The sequence below is a fragment of the Arachis hypogaea genome, chromosome 14, assembly GCF_003086295.3.
Source record: "Arachis hypogaea cultivar Tifrunner chromosome 14, arahy.Tifrunner.gnm2.J5K5, whole genome shotgun sequence".
Lineage (NCBI taxonomy): Eukaryota > Viridiplantae > Streptophyta > Magnoliopsida > Fabales > Fabaceae > Arachis > Arachis hypogaea.
In genome coordinates, this window is record NC_092049.1 from 5,508,921 (window position 1) to 5,532,131 (window position 23,211).

The 23,211-nt window shown below is 31.8% G+C and overlaps 1 protein-coding gene across 3 annotated transcripts; it reads right to left on the reverse strand.

Moving 5' to 3' along the window:
* Positions 1 to 8,799: 8,799 nt before the first annotated feature.
* Positions 8,800 to 17,702, reverse strand: LOC140178244 (N6-mAMP deaminase-like). Of its 3 annotated transcripts, none has more exons than XM_072213654.1 (6): positions 17,506 to 17,702; positions 17,340 to 17,410; positions 16,623 to 16,799; positions 16,414 to 16,470; positions 16,222 to 16,281; positions 8,800 to 12,578 (listed from the first exon to the last, which is right to left on the reverse strand). In XM_072213654.1, the coding sequence occupies exons 1-3, from the start codon at positions 17,580 to 17,582 to the stop codon at positions 16,681 to 16,683; spliced, it is 267 nt and encodes an 88-aa protein (XP_072069755.1). In that variant the 5' UTR covers positions 17,583 to 17,702; the 3' UTR covers positions 8,800 to 12,578; positions 16,222 to 16,281; positions 16,414 to 16,470; positions 16,623 to 16,680. The 3 variants fall into 3 exon arrangements, with proteins under 3 accessions (XP_072069755.1, XP_072069753.1, XP_072069754.1); XM_072213652.1 differs by having other exon boundaries at positions 16,414 to 16,453; positions 16,635 to 16,799; positions 17,506 to 17,697; XM_072213653.1 differs by lacking the exon at positions 16,414 to 16,470 and having other exon boundaries at positions 17,506 to 17,699.
* Positions 17,703 to 23,211: the final 5,509 nt, after the last annotated feature.

Genomic DNA, 23,211 nt, shown 5'->3' on the forward strand with positions numbered 1-23,211 from the left:
TGTGCTGCATAGCATATATATGGTTGTGATTCATATATAACGAATTAACGATATATAAGGGACGGTTATATTTATATATGTCATTAAGTCATTATATATGTAGGTAGCTTCGCTCTACTTTTAAAATGAAGGGGAAAATATGACATATGTGGCCTGCAATATATAATAAGTGTGCAATTAATATAAAAATTTAATTTGAATGTATTGTTGATGACTTGATGTAAAGTAGTTTAATTTATACATATATTATTATAAAAGAAATAGAATATTTGTAACAATAAATTTATATTAAATTTAAAAATATTATAAATTATGTTATTTTTTAACAATAATTAGTTATTGTTATAAAATAAGAATATTTTATAATAATAAAAAATTTGTTACAAATTATGTTGGCTTTTGTATCGAATTATTGTTTCGTTGTAAAATATTATAATATTTTGTAACAAAAGATTATATTATTACAAAAGTTTAAAATATTTTGTAACAAAATATTTATTTGTTTTAAAAGTTCTAAATATTTGTAACAAAAAATTAATTTGTCACAAAATATAATATTTTTGTAATAAGTTATTTATTTGTTACAAAATTTAAAGATTTTTTTCAACTAATAAAAAATTTCGTTTAAGATGTTAAATGTAAAATTCTGAATTTTTAAAAATTAAAATAATGAATTATTTATGATTTATTGTATTTATTTAAAATTTTATATTCAAAAATTTATTTTACTAAAAATATTTAAGTTAAATTGATGATACTTTGAGTTTACAATTATTTTGGACTCATATAAATTTTATTGGATATTTTTTTATTTAAAAATTAAAATTTTAGTAATTAAAAAATAATGAGGATTTGATAATCTAATTTAAAAAATTAGGATTTTTAGTTTAATGTTATGAACTAAAAAAATTAATTAGATTATCTCGAATTTTAAATTAATAAGTTGATAAATAAATAGTGTTATTAAAGTAGTTTTAGTACTTGTTTAGATACCATTAAGTTTATAGAAAAAAAAATTTATCGATAAAAAATATATTTTTTTAGCGTATTTAGTAAATTTTTAAGAATAAAAATAAAAATATTAAAAAAATAAAAAAAAATCCTTTTTTTAGAAGTTATAATTTATATTTTTTTTGAGAGATTTTTTTTAAAAATATATATTTTTCATATAATAAATAAATAAATAATATTTTTATATTATTATACCCAAATATAATTAACAAATAAAAAAATATTTATACATGAAATATCTAAATATAAAATTATTTTTATTTTTTTATAAGATTTTTTTTAAAAAATAATTAAAAAAATCTTTTATTAAATAGGAAAAAGGGACAAAAATACACTTGAAAGTTCACACGCTGGACACGATTACACTTCAATCATTTAATGAGTCACGCTTGTGAACTTTCAGGTGTATTTTTGTCCCTTCTTCCTAAACAAAATAAATACGAAAAATATTGTGTCCGTCAAAGTGTATAAATAGTATGCACGCGTAACTCAATCTTTCTTGTCTCTGGTCTCTCACTTCTCTCTCAGTTTCGCACTCACGGTCTCAGAAAGTCGGACTCAAGCTTGTCTTCTTGTTATGTGTTGCGCCTTTCTTGGACTCGTCTTCGCCAGCGACAAAAACATACGAAATCAGTATCTGATCTCTTCATTGGTGGTCGTTATAATCTTTGGTCGTCAGTTAATAAGTTTTTTTCACCGTCAATACGCTGAATACAAATATACAATGGTGAAAAACTTTAAAAATTTATTAGTTTTGCAAGACATGAAAAAAGAAAAATCAAAATTTATTTATAGATATATATGGTCTAACTATGTAGATGCATAGGTATAATTTGATGAAAATTAGTAAAAAATTACTTGTGAATACAGTAAATATACGTATTAGAGATAAATTAAACGAGTAAAGTATTTTAAAAAGTTTAAATGTTGGATGACTTAGATAATGATTGAAAGAAAAAAAAATGTAAGACACTTTTTATATGTATTAGAGATAAATTAAACGAGTAAAGTATTTTAAAAGTTTACACTTTACAAGATTCCCTCTTTATGTGTGAACTGTAGGGGAGTAAGATTGTGTAAGAGAAAAAAATTTGAAGAATAAAAATAAGGATGGTGACATACATGCATCTTAGAAGATGATATTATTGGAAATAAATAGCATCAGGAGAATTCAATCTATTATGCATGAGATAATTTTTTTATTATTATATGTATTATTCAATTAAATAATAAATATAATAATTTTTTTTTATTAAATTTAGATATTTATTATATTTTGATTTTAGACACATAATACCTTGGGATATTAGTTAAATACATATCCAATATGATTTAAATACTTATAAATTAATTATTAGTCAACAAATAATTCAACAAATCTTGGTAAAAAAATGTCTGATTTCTATGATTGTAATAGTTGAATCAAATAAAACCTTGTCTAATAAAATTAAATGAATAAAAAAATAAATTTTTCGAATAATTTATTAATTTATGACAATGATAATAAGTTAGAGTTTAACAATTAAATTATATTTTAAAAATTATAAAAGAAATTATACTTTATTTTTTTATTATTATTTTTTTTAGAAAAATTAACATAAAGGATCATTATCACATATTTATTATTGAAAAAGATCAATTAAACGAAAATTATTATAAAGGACCTCATAAAATTTATTTGAGAATAAGGACAAATTTTTTTTTTTAATAAGATGATCCATACTATCAAAAGAGTTGTAAGGAGGAGATTCTGGCCAAGAGCCCGTATTCACGTATATTGTGGCCAAGAGCCCGTATTCACATATATAATATAATTGATTTTAAACTAATTTACGTTTCGAGTCCTCAGTTTACTCGTGTGTTTAAACAAATATCAGGAATTTAAATTCTGCTTTATATATGCAATAATTTATTAGCCAATAACAAACCTTTAAATAAAATTTAAATCTATAATAGATTAGTCCTTGACTTATTAAATTTGAATGCCAACCTTATATTAATTTTCTGGACTGAAATCTGAGTATTTCCCTCGAACCATTGTAAGCCAATTCTTTGGGTTCGGGTTCACACTTTGATCATGATTTTTGGTGACCCATGCATTAGCATAAAACTCTTGAACAATTAAGATTCCGACTTGTTGAATGGGGTTGGTGAGAATTTTCCAACCTCTTTTTCGAATCTCATGTCGGATCTCCGGATACTCATTCCTTTTGAGCATGAAAGGGACATCAGGGATCACCTTCTTCTTGGCCACAACTTCATAGAAGTGGTCTTGATGGACCTTTGAGATGAATCTCCTCATCTCCTATGACTCAGAGGTGGAGCTTTTGCCTTCCCTTTCCTCTTTCTAGAGGTTTCTCCAGTCTTAGGTGCCATAAATGGTTATGGAAAAACAAAAAGCAACGCTTTTACCACACCAAACTTAGAAGGTTTGCTCGTCCTCGAGCAAAAGAAGAAAGAAGGGAAGAGAATAAGAAGAAAATGGAGGAGATAGAGAGGTGTGAGTGGTTCGGCCAAATGGGGGAAAGAAGTGTTTATGATGTGTGAAAATGAAGGAGGGATAAGGGGTTTATATAGGAATGGAGAGAGGAGGTAGGGTTTGTGTATTAGGGGTTGGGTTTGGGAGGGAAAGGTTTTGAGTTTGAATTGTGAGGAGGTGATTGGTGAAGAGGTGATTGGGAAGAGAAATGGAGGTGATTGGTGAGGGGTATTTGGGGAAGGGTGTTATGGGAAGGTGTGAAGAAGAGAGAGAGAGTTGAGGTAGGTGGGGATCCTGCGGGTCCACAGATCCTGAGGTGTCAAGGATTTCTCATCCCTGCACCCTTTTAGCGTGTAAACCCCCCCCCCCTTGAGTGCCAATCCTGGCGTTTAACGCTAGCTTTTCTTCCCTTTTTGGCGTTAAACGCCAACTTTTCTTCCCTTTCTGGCGTTAAACGCCAGTCTGGTGCCCTTTTCTGGCGTTAAACGCCCAGAATGGTGCCAGACTGGGCGTTTAATGCCCATTCTGCTACCCTTACTGGTGTTTAAACGCCAGTAAGCTCATCCTCCAGGGTGTGCTGTTTTCAATGCTGTTTTTGATTTTAGCTTTTGTTTTTGTGACTCCACATGATCATCATTCTAAAGAAAACATGAAATAACAATAGAAATTTAACATAGATAAGTAAAAATTGGGTTGCCTCCCAACAAGCGCTTCTTTAATGTCAATAGCTTGACAGTGGGCTCTCATGGAGCCTCACAGATACCCAGAGCATGATGATGGCCTCCCAACACCAAACTTAGAGTTTGAATGTGGGGGCTCTGTTTGACTCTGCATTGAGAGAAACTTGTCATGCTTCTTCTCTATGTGTACAGAAGGAGATTCTTTAGCTTTAAACACAAGGTAGTCCTCATTCGCTTTAAGGACCAACTCTCCTCTGTCAACATCAATCACAGCTTTTGCTGTGGCTAGGAAGGGTCTGCCAAGGATGATGGATTCATCCTTATTCTTCCCAGTGTTCAGGATTATGAAGTTAGCAGGGATGTAAAGGCCTTCAACCTTTACCAAGACATCCTCTACAAGTCCATAAGCCTGTTTCCTTGAATTGTCTGCCATCTCTAGTGAGATTCTTACAGCTTGCACATCAAGGATCCCTAGTTTCTCCATTACAGAGAGGGGCATGAGGTTTATACTTGACCCTAGGTCACACAGAGCCTTCTCAAAGGTCATGGTGCCTATGGTGCAGGGTATTAAGAATTTTCCAGGATCCGGTTTCTTCTGAGATAGTGTCTGCCTAATCAAGTCATTCAGTTCATTGGTGAGCAAGGGAGGTTCATCCTCCCGAGTCTCATTACCAAATAACTTGGCATTCAGCTTCATGATTGCTTCAAGGTACTTAGCAACTTGCTCTTCAGTAATATCTTCATCCTCTTCAGAGGAAGAATACTCATCAGAGCTCATGAATGGCAGAAGTAGGTTCAATAGAATCTCTATGGTCTCTGTATGAGCCTCAGATTCCCCTGGTTCCTCAAAGGGGAACTCCTTTTCGTTCAGAGGACATCCCATGAGGTTTTTCTCACTGGGAATCACGTCCTCCTTACTCTCTCCAGGTTCGGCCATGTTAGTCATGGTTATGGCCTTGCACTCTCTCTTGGGATTTTCTTCTGTATTGCTTGGGAGGGTGCTAGGAGGAGTTTTAGTAATTCTCTTACTCAACTGACCCACTTGTACCTCCAAATTTCTAATAGAGGATCTTATTTTATTCATGAAATTTAGTGTGGTCTTAGATAGATCAGAGACTATGGTAGCTAGGCCAGAACGACTCTGCTCAGAGTTCTCTATTTGTTGCTGAGAAGATGATGGAAAAGGTTTGCTATTGCTAAACCTATTTCTTCCACCATTATTGTTGTTGAAGCCTTGTTGAGGCTTCTGTTGGTCCCTCCATGAGAGATTTGGATGATTTCTCTATGAAGGATTATAGGTATTTTCATAGGGTTCTCCAATGTAATTCACCTCTTCCATTGCAGGGTTCTCAGGATCATAAGCTTCTTCTTTAGAAGATGCTTCTTTATTACTGCTGGATGCAGCTTGCATTCCAGTCAGACTCTGAGAAATTATATTGACTTGCTAAATCAATATTTTATTCTGAACCAGTATGACATTCAGAGTATCAATCTCCAGAACTCCTTTCTTCTGAGTTGTCCCATTATTCACAGGATTTCTTTCAGAAGTGTACATGAATTGGTTATTTACAACTATTTCAATGAGTTTCTGGGCTTCTTCAGGCGTCTTCTTCAGATGAAGAGATCCTCCAGCAGAGTTGTCCAATGACATCTTGGACAGTTCAGACAGACCATCATAGAATATGCATATGATGCTCCATTCTGAAAGCATGCCAGAAGGACACCTTCTAATCAATTATTTGTATCTTTTTCAAACTTCATAGAGGGATTTGCCTTTCTTCTATCTGAAGGTCTGGACTTCCACTCTAAGCTTACTCAATTTTTGAGGTGGAAAGAACTTTGCCAAGAAGGCATTGACTAGCTTTTTCCAAGAGTTCAGGCTTTCTTTAGGTTATGAGTCTAACCATGTCCTAGCTCTGTCTATTACAGCAAAAGGGAAGAGCATAAGTCTGTAGACCTCAGGGTCAACCCCATGGGTCTTAACAGTGTCACAGATTTGCAAGAATTCAGCTAAAAATTGATGAGGATCTTCCAATGGAAGTCTATGATACTTGCAAGTCTGCTGCATTAGAGAAACTAATTGAGGCTTAAGCTCAAAGTTGTTTGCTCCAATTGCAGGAATTGAGATGCTCCTTCTACAGAAGTCAGAAGAGGGTGCAATAAAGTTACCAAGCATCTTCCTTGCATTGTTGGCATTGTTGTTATTTTCGGCTGCCATGTCTTCTTCTTTTTCGAAAATTTGTGTTAGGTCCTCTCCAGAGAGTTGTGCTTTAGCTTCTCTTAGCTTCCTCTTCAAGGTCCTTTTAGGTTCAGGATTAACTTCAACAAGAATGCCTTTGTCCTTGTTCCTGCTCATATGAAAGAGAAGAGAACAAGAAAGTATGGAATCCTCTATGTCACAGTATAGAGATTCCTTGAGGTGTCAGAGGAAAACAGTAATAGAGGGATGAGGTAGGTAGATAAGAATTCGAACATATGAAAAAGGAGAGAGAGTCCGAATTGCTAATTGAGGAGGAGTGTTAGTCCTTAAATAGAATGTGAGGAGGGGGAAATTTTCGAAAACAAATAAAACTAAAAATTTTAAAATAATTAAAAAGAATTTTGAAAAAGTGGTTGATGGTTTTTCAAAAATTAAAAGTGAGAAAGTGGTTAGGTGATTTTGAAGAAGATTTTGAAATCAGTAATAAAAAAGATATGATTGAAAATTATTTTGAAAAAGATGTGGTTGAAAAGATATGATTGAGAAGATATGATTGAAAAATAATTTAAAAAGATTTGATTTTTTTTTAAATTAATGACTTGGCTAACAAGAAATTTAAAAGATATGATTCTAAAATTCAAATATTGAACCTTTCTTAACAAGGAAGTAACAAACTTGAAATTTTTTAATCAAATCATTAATTGGTAGCAAGGATTTTTGAAAATAGTAAGAGAAAAATGAAAAAAAGATTTGATTTTGAAAAAGATATGATTTGAAAAAGATATAATTTGAAAAAGATTTGAATTAAAAACTAACTTACCTCCCTTGTGTTGTCCTGGCGTTAAACGCCCAGAATGGTATCCATTCTGGCGTTTAACGCCCATTTGGCTACCTCTTTGGGCGTTAAACTCCCACCCAGGTACCCTGGCTGGCGTTTAAACACCAGAATTCCTTTTTCACTGGGCGCTTTGAACGCCTAGCTTTTTCTCTGTGATTCCTCTGCTGTATGTTCTGAATCTTCAATTCTCTGTATTATTGACTTGAAAAGACATAATTTTGAAAAAAAAAAATTTTTGAATTTTTAATGATGAGAGAGAACAACAACAAAATGATACTAATCAGGAAAAACTAAGATCAAATAAACAATGCATGCAAGAACACGTTGAATGTCTAGATGAACATTAACAACATATTTTTAAGAAAAGAAAGACATGCAGGACACCAAACTTAGAAATTTTCATATTAGAGACACTAACAAATTGAGAATGCACATGAGAAACAACAAAAAAAAAAAAAACACAAAACAAGAGAATTTAAAGATCAGACCCAAGAAAATCATCAAGAACAACTTGAAGATCAATGAAGAACATAATGCATATATTTTAGAAAAATGCAAGAAAATTACAAATATACAAGACACCAAACTTAAAATGTGAAACTAGACTCAAACAAGAAACACAAATTATTTTTTATTTTCATGGTTTTATTAATTTTTTTTTGTATATTTTTTGAAAAAAAAAATAAAAAACTTAAACATAAAATAAAATTACCTAATATAAGCAACAAGATGAACCGTCAGTTGTCCAAACTCGAACAATCCCCGGCAACGGCGCCAAAAACTTGGTGCACGAAATCACAATCACACTTTTGCAATTCCGCACAACTAACCAGCAAGTGCACTGGGTCGTCCACGTAATACCTTACGTGAGTAAGGGTCGATCCCACGGAGATTGTCGGCTTGAAGCAAGCTATGGTCATCTTGTAAATCTCAGTCAGGCGGATTCAAATGGTTATGAGTTTTGATAATTAAAAGACAAAGGAAACATAAAATAAAGATAAAAATACTTATGTAATTCATTGATAGGAGTTTCAGATAAGCTTATGAAGATGTTTTGTTCCTTCTGAACTTCTAGTTTCCTATTGCCTTCACCCAATCATGCGTTACCTCCTTCCATGGCAAGCTGTATGATCCTCTCGGATGAAAACAAATCCATCTGTGCTGTCACCGCAGGGCTAATCATCTGTCAGTTCTCGCTAGTGTCGGAATAGGACCATTGTCCTTTTGCGCACTGTCACTTGCGCCCCACATTCGCAGGTTTGAAGCTCGTCACAGTCATCCCTTTCTAGATCCTACTCGGAATACCACAGACAAGGTTTAGACTTTCTGGATCCCAGGAATGCTGCCAATGGTTCTAGCCTATACCACGAAGACTCTGATCTCACGGAATGAAAGACTCTGTTATCAGGAGAGGCAACCATGCATCGTGAACCAGGAGGCTAAGAGATACACACTCAAGCTATTGCAGATAGAACGGAAGTGTTTGTCAGGCACGCGTTCATAAGTGAGAATAATGATGAGTGTCACGGATCATCACATTCATCAGGTTGAAGTGCGAGTGAATATCTTAGAATAAGAAGTAGGCGTGAAGTGAATAGAAGAACAATAGTACTTGCATTAATTCATGAAAAACAGCAGAGCTCCACACCTTAATCTATGGGGTGTAGAAACTCCACCGTTGAAAATACATAAGAACAAGGTCTAGGAATGGCCGAATGACCAGCCTCCCCAAATATGAAATGAAGCTCTAAAAGATGATCCAAGGATATTTCCCATATTGATCAAAAGATGAAAATACAATAGTAAAAGGTTCTATTTATAATGAACTAGTAGCCTTGGGTTTACAGAAATAAGTAAATGATGCAGAAATTCACTTCCGGAGCCCACTTGGTGTGTGCTTGGGCTGAGCATTGAGGCTTTCACATGCATAGGCTATTCTTGAAGTTAAACGCCAGCTTTGGTGCCAGTTTGGGCATTTTACGCCAGAATTCCTTGGGCTGACTTTGAACGCCAGTTTGGGCCATCAAATCTCGGGCAAAGTATTGACTATTATATATTTCTGGAAAGCCCATGATGTCTACTTTCCAACGCAATTGAGAGCGCGCTGATTGGGCTTCTGTATCTCCAGAAAATCCACTTCAAGTATAGAGATGTCAAAATCCAACAGTATCTGCAGTCCTTTTTCAGTCTCTGAATCAGATTTTTTCTCAGGTCCCTCAATTTCAGCCAGAAAATACCTGAAATCACAGAAAAATACACAAACTCATAGTAAAATCCAAAAATGTGATTTTTATTTAAAAACTAATAATTATATACTAAAAACTAACTAAATCATACTAAAAACTACCTAAAAACAATGCTAAAAAGCGTATAAATTATCCGTTCATCAGTCTCTCATCTTATAAACTCCTCACTCTTACTTGCTTTCTTTGATGTGGGACTAACTTCATGCATTCCTCACATTTACAACATTAACAAAACTTGGCTTATATATATTGTCCAAGTTCATCCCCACTTCTCCACTATGAGTGCTATACCCTTCTTCTCCACTACAATCATTGCATTAAACTAAAGTGAGACACGTTTAGAAAGAAACACTGACTAGTTGAATTATTAGAGATAGTACACAAACCATATATAAGCCAAGAAGCGGAGATGATTTCGAAAGCATGCAGTTGGTTAGTGTTGATGATGTTTATGGTATTATGGAGCAAGAAAAACTTGTGCTTCTCCCAAGAAACTTGCATTTCACGGTGTGGCAAACTCAACAACATAAGCCATCCATTTCGATTGAAAGGTGAGCCAAAAAACTGCGGGATCAGCATGTACGAGCTAGAATGTGTGAAGGATGTTGCCATGTGAGAAGGGTGTTCCACTTTGTCAACACCCTTCTCACATTCTAGCTCGTACATACTGATCCCGCAGTTCTTTGGATCGCCTTTCAATCGAAATGGATGGCTTATGTTGCTGAATTTGCCACACCGTTAAATGCAAGTTTCTTGGGAGAAGCACAAGCTTTTCTTTCTCCCTAATACCATAAACATCATTAACACCAACCAACTGTATGCTTTCAAAATCATCTCCGCTTCTTGGCTTATCTATGGTTTGTGTATTATCTTTAATAATTCAACTAGTCAGTGTTTCCTTCTAAACGTCCCTCACTTTAGTTTGATACAATGGTTGTAGTGGAAAAGAATGGTATAACACTCATAGTAGAGAAGAAGGGATGAACTGAGACAATATATATAGGCCAAACTTTGTTAATGTTGCAAGTGTGAGGAGTGCATGAAGTTAGTCCCATATCAAAGAAAGCAAGGAAGAGCGAAGGGTTTATTAGATGAGAGACCCGTTAACTTATTGATTCCTCCCCAAAATCTTCCCGGTAGTTGAGAGCTCTCCACGGGCCATCGGCTCTGATACCACTTGTTGGGCCGTCGTGGGGAGCTCTCGACCATCGGAGAGATTTTGGAGAGGAATCAAGCGAGAGAATATAAGATGAGAAGATACCACATCTAACTTAAAACTTTAAGGTAATAAGTTGATGGATCTCTCACAAATTAGGAGAACATCATGAAACCATGCCATTTCATTGAATAAATGTGAGAAAAATTGATAAAATTTCCTTAATTAAGCACAAGATAAACCCTAAAAATGGGGTTTATCAAACTCCCCACACTTAAACCAGGCATGTCCTCATGCTAGAACCAAGAAAGAATTAAAGGGTATCAACATTTATTCAATGCAAACTAATTAAATGCAATCTATCTAAATGAATGCAACTACTTGGCCAAAATAAATCAACTTCCAAGAGAACATATATAAGCATAAGGGCTAAAGTAATAGCAATCAAATCAAATCCACAATTGAATTTGAGTTATTAAAGATTTTTACCAACTTGCAAGAAAAGTGATGATCATAGGTGAAAACATGTATTTGAGCAATCGAATCTTCACCGGATGTGTATCCGCTCTAGTCACTCAAGTGTATGGGGTTGATTCACTCAATTCTCCCCTAATCATGCTTTCCAAGATTTGTTTTTCATCTAACAATTGACAATTATTTCATGCATGCATACAAATATCATGAGGTCTTATTCATAAGGTTGTAATGGGGCTAGGGTCAAGGTAGGATCCATATGATCAAGTGGGCTTGAATTCGAATCTTTGATTAACCTAAGCTTCCTACCTAACCTATGACAACCTATACAATTTCAAAGCTAACCCTAACTACCCATAATCCTCACTTTTTCACATACTCATGCATTCTCTTTTTTATCACAACCCATATGCATTTATTCTTATTGAGCCTTACTTTGAGGCATTTTGTCCCCTTTTTATTGCTTTTCTTTTTCTTTCTTTTTCTATATTTTTTTTCTTTTCCACACTTATTTCTTTTTTTTCTTTTGTTTTTCTCATTTTTCTTTCTTTCAAACTAAACTATATATAAAAACATCAATGCATAAGGTCTAAACATTTAATTAATACATGAGTATGTATCCAATTCCCAATATTTTCATCAAAATACAAAAATACCCTTTAACCTCAACCAATGTCCCAAGTTTCTCTACACTTAAATGATATACACACTCACTAGCCTAAGCTAATCAAAGATCCAAATTAAGGACATTTATTGTTTTTCGCTTTAAGGCTTGTAATGTGCTAAATTAGAGAACAAAGTGGGTTAATCGTAGGCTCAAAGTTGGCTAACAAAGGTTGATAAAAGGTAGACTTATTTGGGTAAGTGAGCTAATGAAATGATGGCCTCAATAATATAAATGCATGTATACAGAAAATAATGGACATAAAGAATCAAACAAATCAAAGATTACAATCATAGGAAGAAAATAATGCACACAAGAAGGAAAATAAGTGGTTATAAGATGTAACCACGCAATTAGGCTCAAATATCACAAGCTTGTGTTCTTAGCTCAAAAACATGATCCACAATATATAGTTGAAGCAAGTTCTATGAAAAGTTTTCACTCAAATCAATTGGGATGTCAATGTCCTATAAAGAATGTTTTTCTTGGAAAATTCCATTATTTTAACTAAACTTATTATATATATATATATATATATATATATATATATATATATATATATATATATATATGCAAAATAAGAAAATGCAGCAAAGAATCCTAAAAGATCTAAACAAAATAAAATGCAAAAGTGTTGGGATTAGAAATTTGTCACCCAAAAACGCCGACTGGTCGGACGACCTCCCCGCACTTAAAAATTTGTACCGTCCTCGGTGCATGCTAAGATGAGCAAAGGGGTACGGCGACTTCCGAGTTGCTACCTTCAGCTGGTAGATCAACTGGTGCTGCGTGTTCTTTTTTTCACTTCCGTTTTTGCTTATGACAAACATCTTGAAAATAGAAAACAGGATAAGAAGACAAGTAAATGCAAAAGCAAGGAAGCATACAATGTTGGAATGAGATAATGATCACTAGAATGGGGTGAGTAGTGTGACATTGATGGAAAATAGGCGTGTGGGTCCTAAATCGCGCGCGGTTTAAAACACACGCACACTAGTATAAAAAGCTTTGTCACAATTATACAATAATTAATTAATAATATTTAAAAATATAAGTTAAAAATTTATCATTAAATTAATCGACTAAAAAATTAAATTAATAAGTAAATTCTGATAAAAAATAATTAATTTTACTCATCTTTGATTTTTTGGTTTTAAGAAAAATTAACAGCGAAGAAGAATGCTATATATAAGTTAATCTAATAAAATTGTAAATAACATTCTCTAACGATAAGTAATACTAAAGAGCTAATTTTTTTAGCCAAAATAAGAAAATTATTTTATTATTTATTTTAAATTTTAAATTTTAAATAATAAATTTTTAATTTTAAATCATAAATTTTAAAAATTAATTCTTTATACTTTCTAGTAATCATAATAGCATAATAATTGTTCAACAAAACAAGCAAGTACTTCTTTAATTTTCATTACAAGATGAAATTCATACAATTTTCAGGAGAAATTTTTGACATGAGCATATGTGTTGCCAATGAATTGCTTTTCTAGAAAAAGAAACGAGAGGATAAAAATATATTGCTTATTAATTTATATTATTTTATTCATGTAACTAAATATATTAATCTTACTTTAATTTCTTCTCTTAGAAGAAAAACAACTTTAACCAATTTGGTTGCATCCATTCAGTAGTTAGTTAATTTATATGGTTAAATAAGTGTTAAAAATTTGAATAATTTTATTTTGTATATGCATCAATTTATTAGATAAAGATAATTTTTTAAAATTGTAACGAATTAATCTTTAATCACTTACCAGATTAAAAAATATCATAAAAAATTAAATAAAAAAAAAAACTAAAACAACTTTAATTTTCTCTTTTATTCCTTGAGAAAGGGTGATATGAAGAAAATGATTAATTTCTCCTAAGCCTAATATAAACCTGTTTGCAAAATCATATCATATATGAAAATAATGACACGATTACCTTTAATTAGTCGTGGTAGGAAAATATTATCAATTGATTGATAATGTGTAACAAAAGAATCCTTATTTATTCATTATATAAAACAATAATTATATTTGACTCTAATATTTAATAAAGGCCAGGGTTGTTAAGGTTTTTCCGTTTATGATGAGTCCACGTCTAGTAGTGTCTTCCTTCTAGCTAGTGATATACAATATGGTGTGAATGCACATCATATATATATGCAGTGCGTATCACATATCTGTTCGATAATTTATTAATCCTCTAAATTAAATAACATGCATATAAGATTATATTATGTAATACTTGATTGATGTTTATGACATATTTATTTGACAGATAATAAAAATTTATACGATTAAGACTTCAACTAATGCTAAATGTCCATCACATGCATTCAGAGTGAGGAAAAAGTTATTGATTAATATTAGGGAGAATGTATAAGAGGTTTAACTAAGTTTTTATTAAATTAGGGGGCACCATGATATATCCTACTATATATATGCATAAGTCTTGCTATCTAAATAACTATAATAATCTTGTGACCATTTCACATACGGCTAGGCCATAGCTAGGTAAAACATATATATTTATATAAAAATGTTATTTACTATTAATATAGAAATCATGACGGCATATAACTGAAGGGATTATGTGATGTTGATGTCATTAATAACGGGTATATATATATATATATATATAATGTACGTAGTAGGCTAAAACAACTAGCTATAGGTCCAGAGAAAAAAAATTAAAACGACACAGAGACTAACAACACACTTTTTTTAGTGGCCGGTTGATGATGATAAAAAAATATAAAAATTTAATTAAAAATTTAATAAAATTATAAAAATTTATTATAGAATAATTAAATTTTTTAAAAAAGTTAACTTACTTTTGAAAAGCGTTGACAAAAAGTGATAGTGAAACATATATCTAAATCTAAATATTTTAATTAGTATAATATTTATAAAATAATAATTTAATTAGTATAATATTTTAATTATTTTATAAATTATATATTGTATAAGTATAATGGTCATTTCATATTGTATAATTAACTATCTGTTATTTGTATTTTTTTTAAAAAAATTAAATTTTACTCCTATGTCACCTTAAAATACTATACTTTATTATAATTTTTTTTAATATTAAAGTTTTGATAACAATTTTTTAGATGTTAATAAGTTTAAGGATGATTTTTAACAAATTTTTAAAAATAATTTATTATTCTGTTTTAAAAATATAAAATTTCTGAAATTCAAATTAAAACACAAATTACATAATTTTTGGTACTTTAAACATTAATGTTCCATAACTCAAATTACATCATCATTATATTTTTGCTGTTATCATTCAAATCCCTCTTATCATTATGTATCCAAAATACTTATGTTTCTATTTATAATAATTTTAATTATTCTTTAATTAATATATTATATATATTTTATAATTAAAATTAACAATTAAAATTATTGAAATACCCGTATACTTAATATAATCAAAATTATTCCTATACTAATAATAAGAACTATAATATGACCGTATGAGCTTTCAGTGATGAGTTTTATTTGGTTACTTATTTATTTATTTATATATTTGACCTGTACGTTATTTTAGGTCATAGGAAGCAACTATACACTTTAATTGGCATGTTAATTTTATATATATATATATATTAGAAAAATAAAAAAATAAAATTTATTTTATTTAATATTTATTAATTATTATTTATTTCTAACTAATTATTTTTTGTTATCAAATATAAATTTATCTAACTTGTGTTCTAAGAATATATATTAAGATAATAAATTAAATATTTTTAAAAAAATAAAAAAAAAATAAAAACATTTAAAAAAAATTAAATAAAAATATTTAAAATATTTTATTAATTAAGTCTCGTTGATCTAAGCTTGGATAATCTCTAAAAATAATCACAAATTACTAGAGCGAGGCCGAATTTAAAAGTGTTAATTGGATCACACCTAAGTCACCAAATATTATTGTATTAAAGAAATGGGTTTTAAAAGTGTATAATGTGATTTTTATTTAAAAAATATTTACAGGATAGTAAATGTAATTTTTGTTTAATTTTATTTTTAATATTTACTTTTAATTTTATTATTAATATTTCAATATATTTTAGTTATACCATTAAAATAATATTAATGGAGGTATCTTTTTAATTTTAGAGGTATCTTTTTTGGAGACTTTTTTAGTTTTTTTTATGCGTGTGTGTCTTTTTGTGGTTATAGAGGTGTTTTTTTGTATTGAATTTGTCTGCTAATGGAGGTGCATTCGGTGAAACTGCGACGGTCACAAGTACCATAATGACCACAAAGGAAAAAACGATACATACTACATCCCTATCTCATGGAGTAAAGAATATACGATGCACATCCTCTACAACCCTCAAAATCCTCAGAATAGGACATCCGTTGTAATTCTATAAGAAAGAGCGTTTTTTTGGTTTTTTCTCATCCTTTTTTCAGGCGAAAGAGTTATTGTATGTGAGGGAGATGGCACACGTACCATAATCTCCTATGCGAGGCGAGAGCATGTTCCAAAGCAAGATGGATACTAGCACCCTCCCTGAACAATGAATCATATATTATTATAAAGGAGGCCAAAATTAGAAGATCAATTATTTTAAAAAAAAAACTCACAAAAACAAAAAAGGAGGCCAAAAGAAAGTTTTGAGTAAAATAAACCGGACCACAATACCTTCATTTGATTCCCCTGTCTTGGATACTTTAGATCTTATATTCCCGAAGGGGAGTGCTAGGGGAACAATGAAAATTTTGAACAACATGAACAGCCACCAATCAAATGAAAATACACTACACCCTAATTTAATGCTACTAATTAAATTTACTCTTTTAACCCTATTAATTCACATTGTTTACACATTTTTCAAAAATCTTGTTGGTTACCTATACTTTTCCATTCTCGAAAAGCTTCTCTTCATGCTGGAAAGGCAGAATCAATCTCTCAAGAGAGATTTTCAAATGCCAGATAGTTCTTTTGTATATATTCATCAACTGCAGACTCCAGTTTCATCCAGACAGTTGGATCCGTCTCATCAAGTTCCATATCACAACGTTCATCAACTGCAAGACAAAGCACAGACAACTAAATTTCTTCTGAGAATATAATGATACTTCACTATCAAATAAGGAGAAGAAAGTTACACTTCAACGGTAAAAAGAAATACGTAGCAACTTGATTCAAATAGAAATAGCTGAAGAGAAAAAAAAATATTTTTCAAATTCCTCAATGTAAAAAAATGAAGTACCAGGATTGAAACGAAAATACTGTATCTCAGGAAGCATAGGCAGCAGTGTACTTAAAACTTCCTCAACCCGCTCAACAGAGCATGCACTCTCGATCAATACATGTGATAATATTCTAACTTGAGCTTCAAAGCCAATCACATATCTCCTATATTCAATATTACTAGACTATGTTAAAATTTTCTCTACTATGGATGCTCTTATTAACAAAATTGAGCTAAAAGGCTTACACACAATGCATCAAGAATCAAAATCAAGTAGGAACATAAAGAGGGACTTTATAGGTTGTGCGTGCTTGTCTTTTAGGAGCCAAAAAGATAAACAATAATAATAATAAAAGGTTATTAATATACATACACTTCATGATAATATGCTCCACTTGAGAGAAATTTATAACACCCTTTTCACCTAAGGCCTTTGTGAGTTCTCTGCAAAATAAATGAATATAGATAATAATTAAAAAAAAGAAAAGAATAAAAGGATAATGATGAAGATGAGAAGATAGAGATATGGATATACATACAGGAGTGTGGAGTCTCTAATGGATCCATTGAGATGAGCATGCAACTCCACCTTTGGCATTGACACCCACCACTCCATGTTCTTCTTTGTTAATTAGTGAATGGAGAGAATAATAATAAGTGAAAGTGCAGAAAGAGATGGAGTAATGTGTATATTGAAAGAGGGGGCTAACACTATATATATTTATAGAAAAGCATCACTACTAATTACTAACACTTAACACCCACTACTAATTAGCCTAATTACTAACACCCACTATGTATATCTGCTTAACAGCTAGATATTAACTAATGTGGATGGTGTCCAAGAAATTGAGTTATATCTTGTTGGACTAATTTTGCTCAGTGGTCAAGTCCAATAATTAGAATTAATTTTTTCACTTGGAAAACAGTTTTTTTTTTTTTCAAGAAACTTTTACCGAGTTATAATTTAAATGAATCCAATTTAGGGAGGTAACTTCTTTTTAATATTAATCAAATTATTTTATTAAATTATAAATTTTGAACTCTAATAGAATTAAAAGAATAATTTTATAATAAAAAATTAACTAACTAATAATTAATTTTTTATACCTATCAATTTAAATTTTAAAACAACTTAAAAAAAATTAACTTACAATTCTCGTATCAAAAGTTTGGTCATTGTGGCCCACTGAGAATATTTATTTTGGTTATATTTGTTGTTCTCTTGTCACATCACTCTTTGTTGTTATGATATTTTTTTTTTATTTTTATTTTTGGACATTTAAATGTTTTTATGTTGTTGTGTTGATGTATAATCACTTTACCACTCTTATATTTTTCCCTATGCATATTTTAATGTTTTGTAACAAATGTTTTTAACAATACATATAATTATTCTATATCAAAATAATATAACTTATTTAGCATAGGTTGTAACTTTTGAAGGTTAACAAGTAACTATTATTACTTTATTTTATTCTCCGAAGTAAATAAATGTTATTATTCCTTTGAAATTACACTAGCTAGAAGTAATTTTCTTTTGGGATTAAATTAAAGAAGCAGTAATAATGACCATATCTTCCGCAATTTAAAATTAAAATAACTATTTCATATTTAATTTATTAGACATTTAGATATGTGGCTCACATTTTTTAATTTTTTTTATTAAATATGAAGTCCTATACTTTTTATTAATTGAATAAAAACTCTCTATTTATTATATTTTTAACTAATAATAGTTTAAATTTAAAATATTCTAAAGAGTGCTACGCTCCATTTTTTTTTCCGATAAATTATTTACCATTTTCACAGACACAAAAAATTAATATAATTTCGTTACATCATTTTATAAACCAATTTTCAGGTAAACTAATTTTTGTTATTATTAACTCTTCAGTTTGGTTCCCATTAATAACATACATAGCAACTTCATGGAAGTTTAAGCTAAAAGACTTTTCAAGCTGACTCACCTCGACAGTCGACACTACATTCAATTATTGAAAGGAAGTATATGATTTACCACCTTTATTCTAGAAAAGTAATAAAGTTCCATAGGAACCTGTTAACGCGTGTTTGGTAATATATAGTGCGTGTTTTAATTAAGATTCAATAAATTTTGGTCATATATAAATGTTCATATTGCAAGAAATTCTTTTCCTTTATATTAGCAGTTTTGGAGCTGGCGTATATATATATACTTCTTTACAAAGCATACTAATTTTGGTCGACTTAATTTAGTTGCATTGCTACTTTGTTAATAATTATACCACCGACTTCAGTTGATGTCTTTATAAGAAATTGTTTTTGATAATTTAAGGTTACGTTCAAGTTTATCATTGGGTTCAAAAAGGTTAAAAGTTAACATACAGAGGGAGAAGAATCAGAAGATACCTAGCTATTTAGCTAACCTACACAATGTATATACAAAATTTTATTTATATATTAAAATTAATTATTAATATATTTGTATATAAATATATATTTTATATTAATAATTAATTTTAGTATATATGTAATATGCATCATTGATGTAAATAATAAAAAAAAAAGGAAAAAAATACTCGCAAAGTATGATTTTGTTTTCTCCTCGGTAATTATATAAAAAAGATAAATATTTTTTAGAATAGTTACCTGCAAATAAATAAAAAAATAAAAATTAATAAATTATAATTTAAATAGCATAATTTTTTCATAAAGGTGGTGAATTTGAATTTTTTTATTTTTGGTAAAAATAAATAAATAAATTAAAAGATAAAAGAATAAAATTTAGCAAGGGGATGGAGTCGGCATCATTCCTGCTAATGGAACCAAAATGAACATGCACAAATTAAAGCTTAGTCATGGTATCTTTTGATTTGGTCAAATTTATACTGCACCGTATCATTTTTTTTAATTCTTATTTTTTTTTAGTTGTGACTTTCCATCATTTTAGTAATTTAAAAATACATTCGTTTTTTATTAATTAAAAATATAAAAACATCTTGATATTTTTAATTACGACACAATTAAATTTTTCTGTCTATAAAAACAATTTAATTTTTAAAAAAATTTAGATATTGTATATTTTAAAAAATAATTTTTTTATATTTTTAATTAATTAAAAATTTATTTGTCAAATCAAAAATCAAAAATTTATTTATCATTTATTTATTTAGTAACCTTGTAAAACAAAAGTAGAAAAATATTAAATTTGGAGCTAGAGAGAGAGAGAGCAACACGGAAGTGGAGGAATGAATAGAGAAGAAAATAGGAAAGGACATAGTGGGCCCCACTCATCCTTATTCTCTTTCTTTTTTCCTTTTAAACCAATTCATATTGCCTTTTTCCTTCTTTATTTTATTTCTTATTTTAGAAATATCCAAAAATTATTGCACCGGACACATTATACTTTCGTGAAACTTGTTTATAGTAGACTTAGGTTATCTTGGTGATGTGCCGCTGCCTTCCCTGAATGATGAAGCCTGTTGTAGCTTCACAGCGCCAATTACTCTAGAAGAAGTTAAGTCGGCTGTTTTCAGTATGCATTCTTTTAAGGCGCCGGGTCCTGATGGGTTTCAGACTTTCTTCTTTAAAGAATACTGGAAGATTGTTGGTTTTTATGTTTGGACTATGGTTCGTCATGCGTTCTCTGGTTTGGATATGGATCCAAGGATGATGGAAACTCTTGTGGTTCTTATTCCGAAGGTAGAAAACCCGGTTTCCATGAAGGATTTCCGACCAATTAGTCTCTGTAATGTGGTTTACAAAGTTATAACGAAGGTCCTGGTCAATAGACTTCGTCCCCATCTCAAAGAGATTATTGGGCCCCTTCAAGGAGGGTTTATCCCGGGGAGAGGAACCCCTGACAACATCATTGTAGCACAAGAGGTTCTCCATTTTATGAAGAAGACAAAGTCAAAGAAAGGCACCCTGGCCTTTAAGATTGATTTGGAGAAAGCGTACGATAGAGTGGATTGGGAATTTCTGAAACAAACCCTGGTGAGTTTTGGCTTTCCTCCTCCGACAGTCAATCTGATTATGCGTTGTGTCACTGCTTCCTCACTGTCTATCCTCTGGAATGGGGATAGATTAAATAGCTTTACTCCGAGCAGGGGTCTTAGGCAAGGAGATCCTATATCACCGTATCTATTTGTGTTGTGTATGGAGAGATTGTCCTATTCTATTAATCAGCAAGTTGATAAGGGCTTGTGGAAGCCAGTTGCGGTTTCTAGAGGGGGTCCAAGAATTTCTCATTTGATGTTTTCCGATGATTTGCTTCTTTTCTGTAAAGCTGAAAAACAACAAGTTCAAACTGTAATGGTAGCTTTGGAAAATTTCTGCAGAGCCTCTGGGATGAAGGTTAATGTGAAAAAATCTAAAGCGCTATGCTCCAGGAATGTTTCATCGACAAGAAAAGAGATTTTCACTGGAGTCTCCTCCATCAGATTCGTCCAGAACTTGAGCAAGTATTTAGGGGTGAACCTTAATCACTCTCGGGTGACACGCGCAACTTTCAACGATGTTTTGGACAAGATTCGGGGAAGGCTAGCCAGCTGGAAAGGGAGATTGCTTAATAAGGCAGGCAGACTCTGTTTGCTCAACTCGGTAGTGACTGCGATTCCTACTTATCGCATGCAAGTATCTCTCTTCCCTAAGGGGTTAACTAATAAGATAGAATCCATGATGCGAAACTTTCTATGGAAGGGTCAAGCTGATGGTAGAGGCCTGAATCTAGTTAACTGGAAAGTGTTGGTCACTCCTAAGAAGTTTGGAGGTCTGGGAATTAGAGATCATTTTTGTGCCAATATTGCTCTTCTTGGAAAACTAGTTTGGCAACTTTTTCACCATCCCGACAAGCTATGGGTTCAACTGTTGACGGAGAAATACCATTCTTCTAAGGCTGATTGTTTTAGTCGGTCTCGAGGAAGGGGATCTTATGTTTGGAAGAGTATATGTCGAGCTTGGGATATCCTGAAGGAAGGTTTTAGTTGGTGCATTGGGGATTTGGAACAGAACTTTTGGTTTTCTAAATGGAGAAGAGAGGGGCGACTATGTCAGGAGATGGATTATGTTCACATTTCTGATTCGGATCTCAGGATCTTGGACCTTTGGTCATCTGGATAGTGGAACCTTGAGAATATCTATTCTCATCTGAATCAGTCTCTGCAGAGCAACATTAACTCTTACAACCCAGATGTTCAAGCTGGTTCAGAGGTCGGTTGGTGTTGGACTGGTGCGGCCTCAAAGGTTTATGATGCTCATAGTGGTTATTTGTGGCTCAGTAAGAAGATGTTTAGTTGGGAGGATAGGGGTAATTGGCTTTGGCTTTAGCGTCAACATGTTCCAGAAAAGCACAAATTTTTGGCCTGGCTATGTCTTCGGGAGGCTCTTCCTACTGCTGCATTTCGTTTTAGGAGGGGCATTTCGCACACGGATAGCTGTCCACGATGTTTCTCAAGTCAGGAATCGGTTTTACATTGTATTCGGGATTGTCCAAAAGCCCAACTTGTTTGGCAAGCTTTAGGGATCTCCGATCAACCAATGGATTTGATGAGTTGGTTCTTATATAATAGCAAACAGCGCCCTTTTAGATTCTTTTCTGGTCTCTGGTGGATTTGGTGTTCGAGAAATAACGAGATCTTTCATCCTCACGAGCATTGGACCACAGACAAGGTGATTGGTATGGCTTTGTCTTTAGAAAAGGAGCTCCGAAATATTTTTGAGTTGCAACGACTATCTATCCCCTCAACCATTAGTGGCTCTTGGATTCCCCCCTCAGTGGGTACCTTTAAGATTAATTGTGATGCTAGCTATCATGACAGTGGTGCTCGAGTTAGTTTTGCTTGTGTTAGCAGAGATTGGAAGGGAAGGTGGCAACGAGGCTGTCTGAGAACAATTGAGAGTCGTAGCATTTTGCAAGGAGAGTTGTTTGCTATTTGGAGAGGCTTTCTTTTAGCATGGGACTCGGGACAAAGAGACATTATATGTGAGACAGATTGTGTGGAGGCATTTACTATTGTCAATAATTTACAAGATTGCTCTGGGTTTATTAATCCTTTGGTGTTAAAAATCCGAGATATCATGTCTTGGAAATGGCGTGCTGATCTTCGGTTGATATTGAGAGATGCAAATACAGTAGCAGACATCATGGCAAAGACTGCAATGAGGACTATTTCTCCCCAAGTGGAGCTTCCATTGCCTTGGAAGGAGTTTGAGAGTAGTATTCAGCGGGACTGCCTTTCTTAAGCAGTTTCTTGTTTTTTTTT

Bases quoted from the DNA above. Each gene is read 5' to 3' on its own strand.
- LOC140178244 (XM_072213654.1), bottom strand. From the start codon at position 17,582: ATGGAGTGGTGGGTGTCAATGCCAAAGGTGGAGTTGCATGCTCATCTC. The intron at 17,411-17,505 runs GTATGTATATCC...TTTATTTTGCAG, and splicing joins ATTAGAGACTCCACACTCCT to AGAACTCACAAAGGCCTTAG. The intron at 16,800-17,339 runs GTATGTATATTA...TTTGTCTTGCAG, and splicing joins GGAGCATATTATCATGAAGT to TTGATGAACGTTGTGATATG.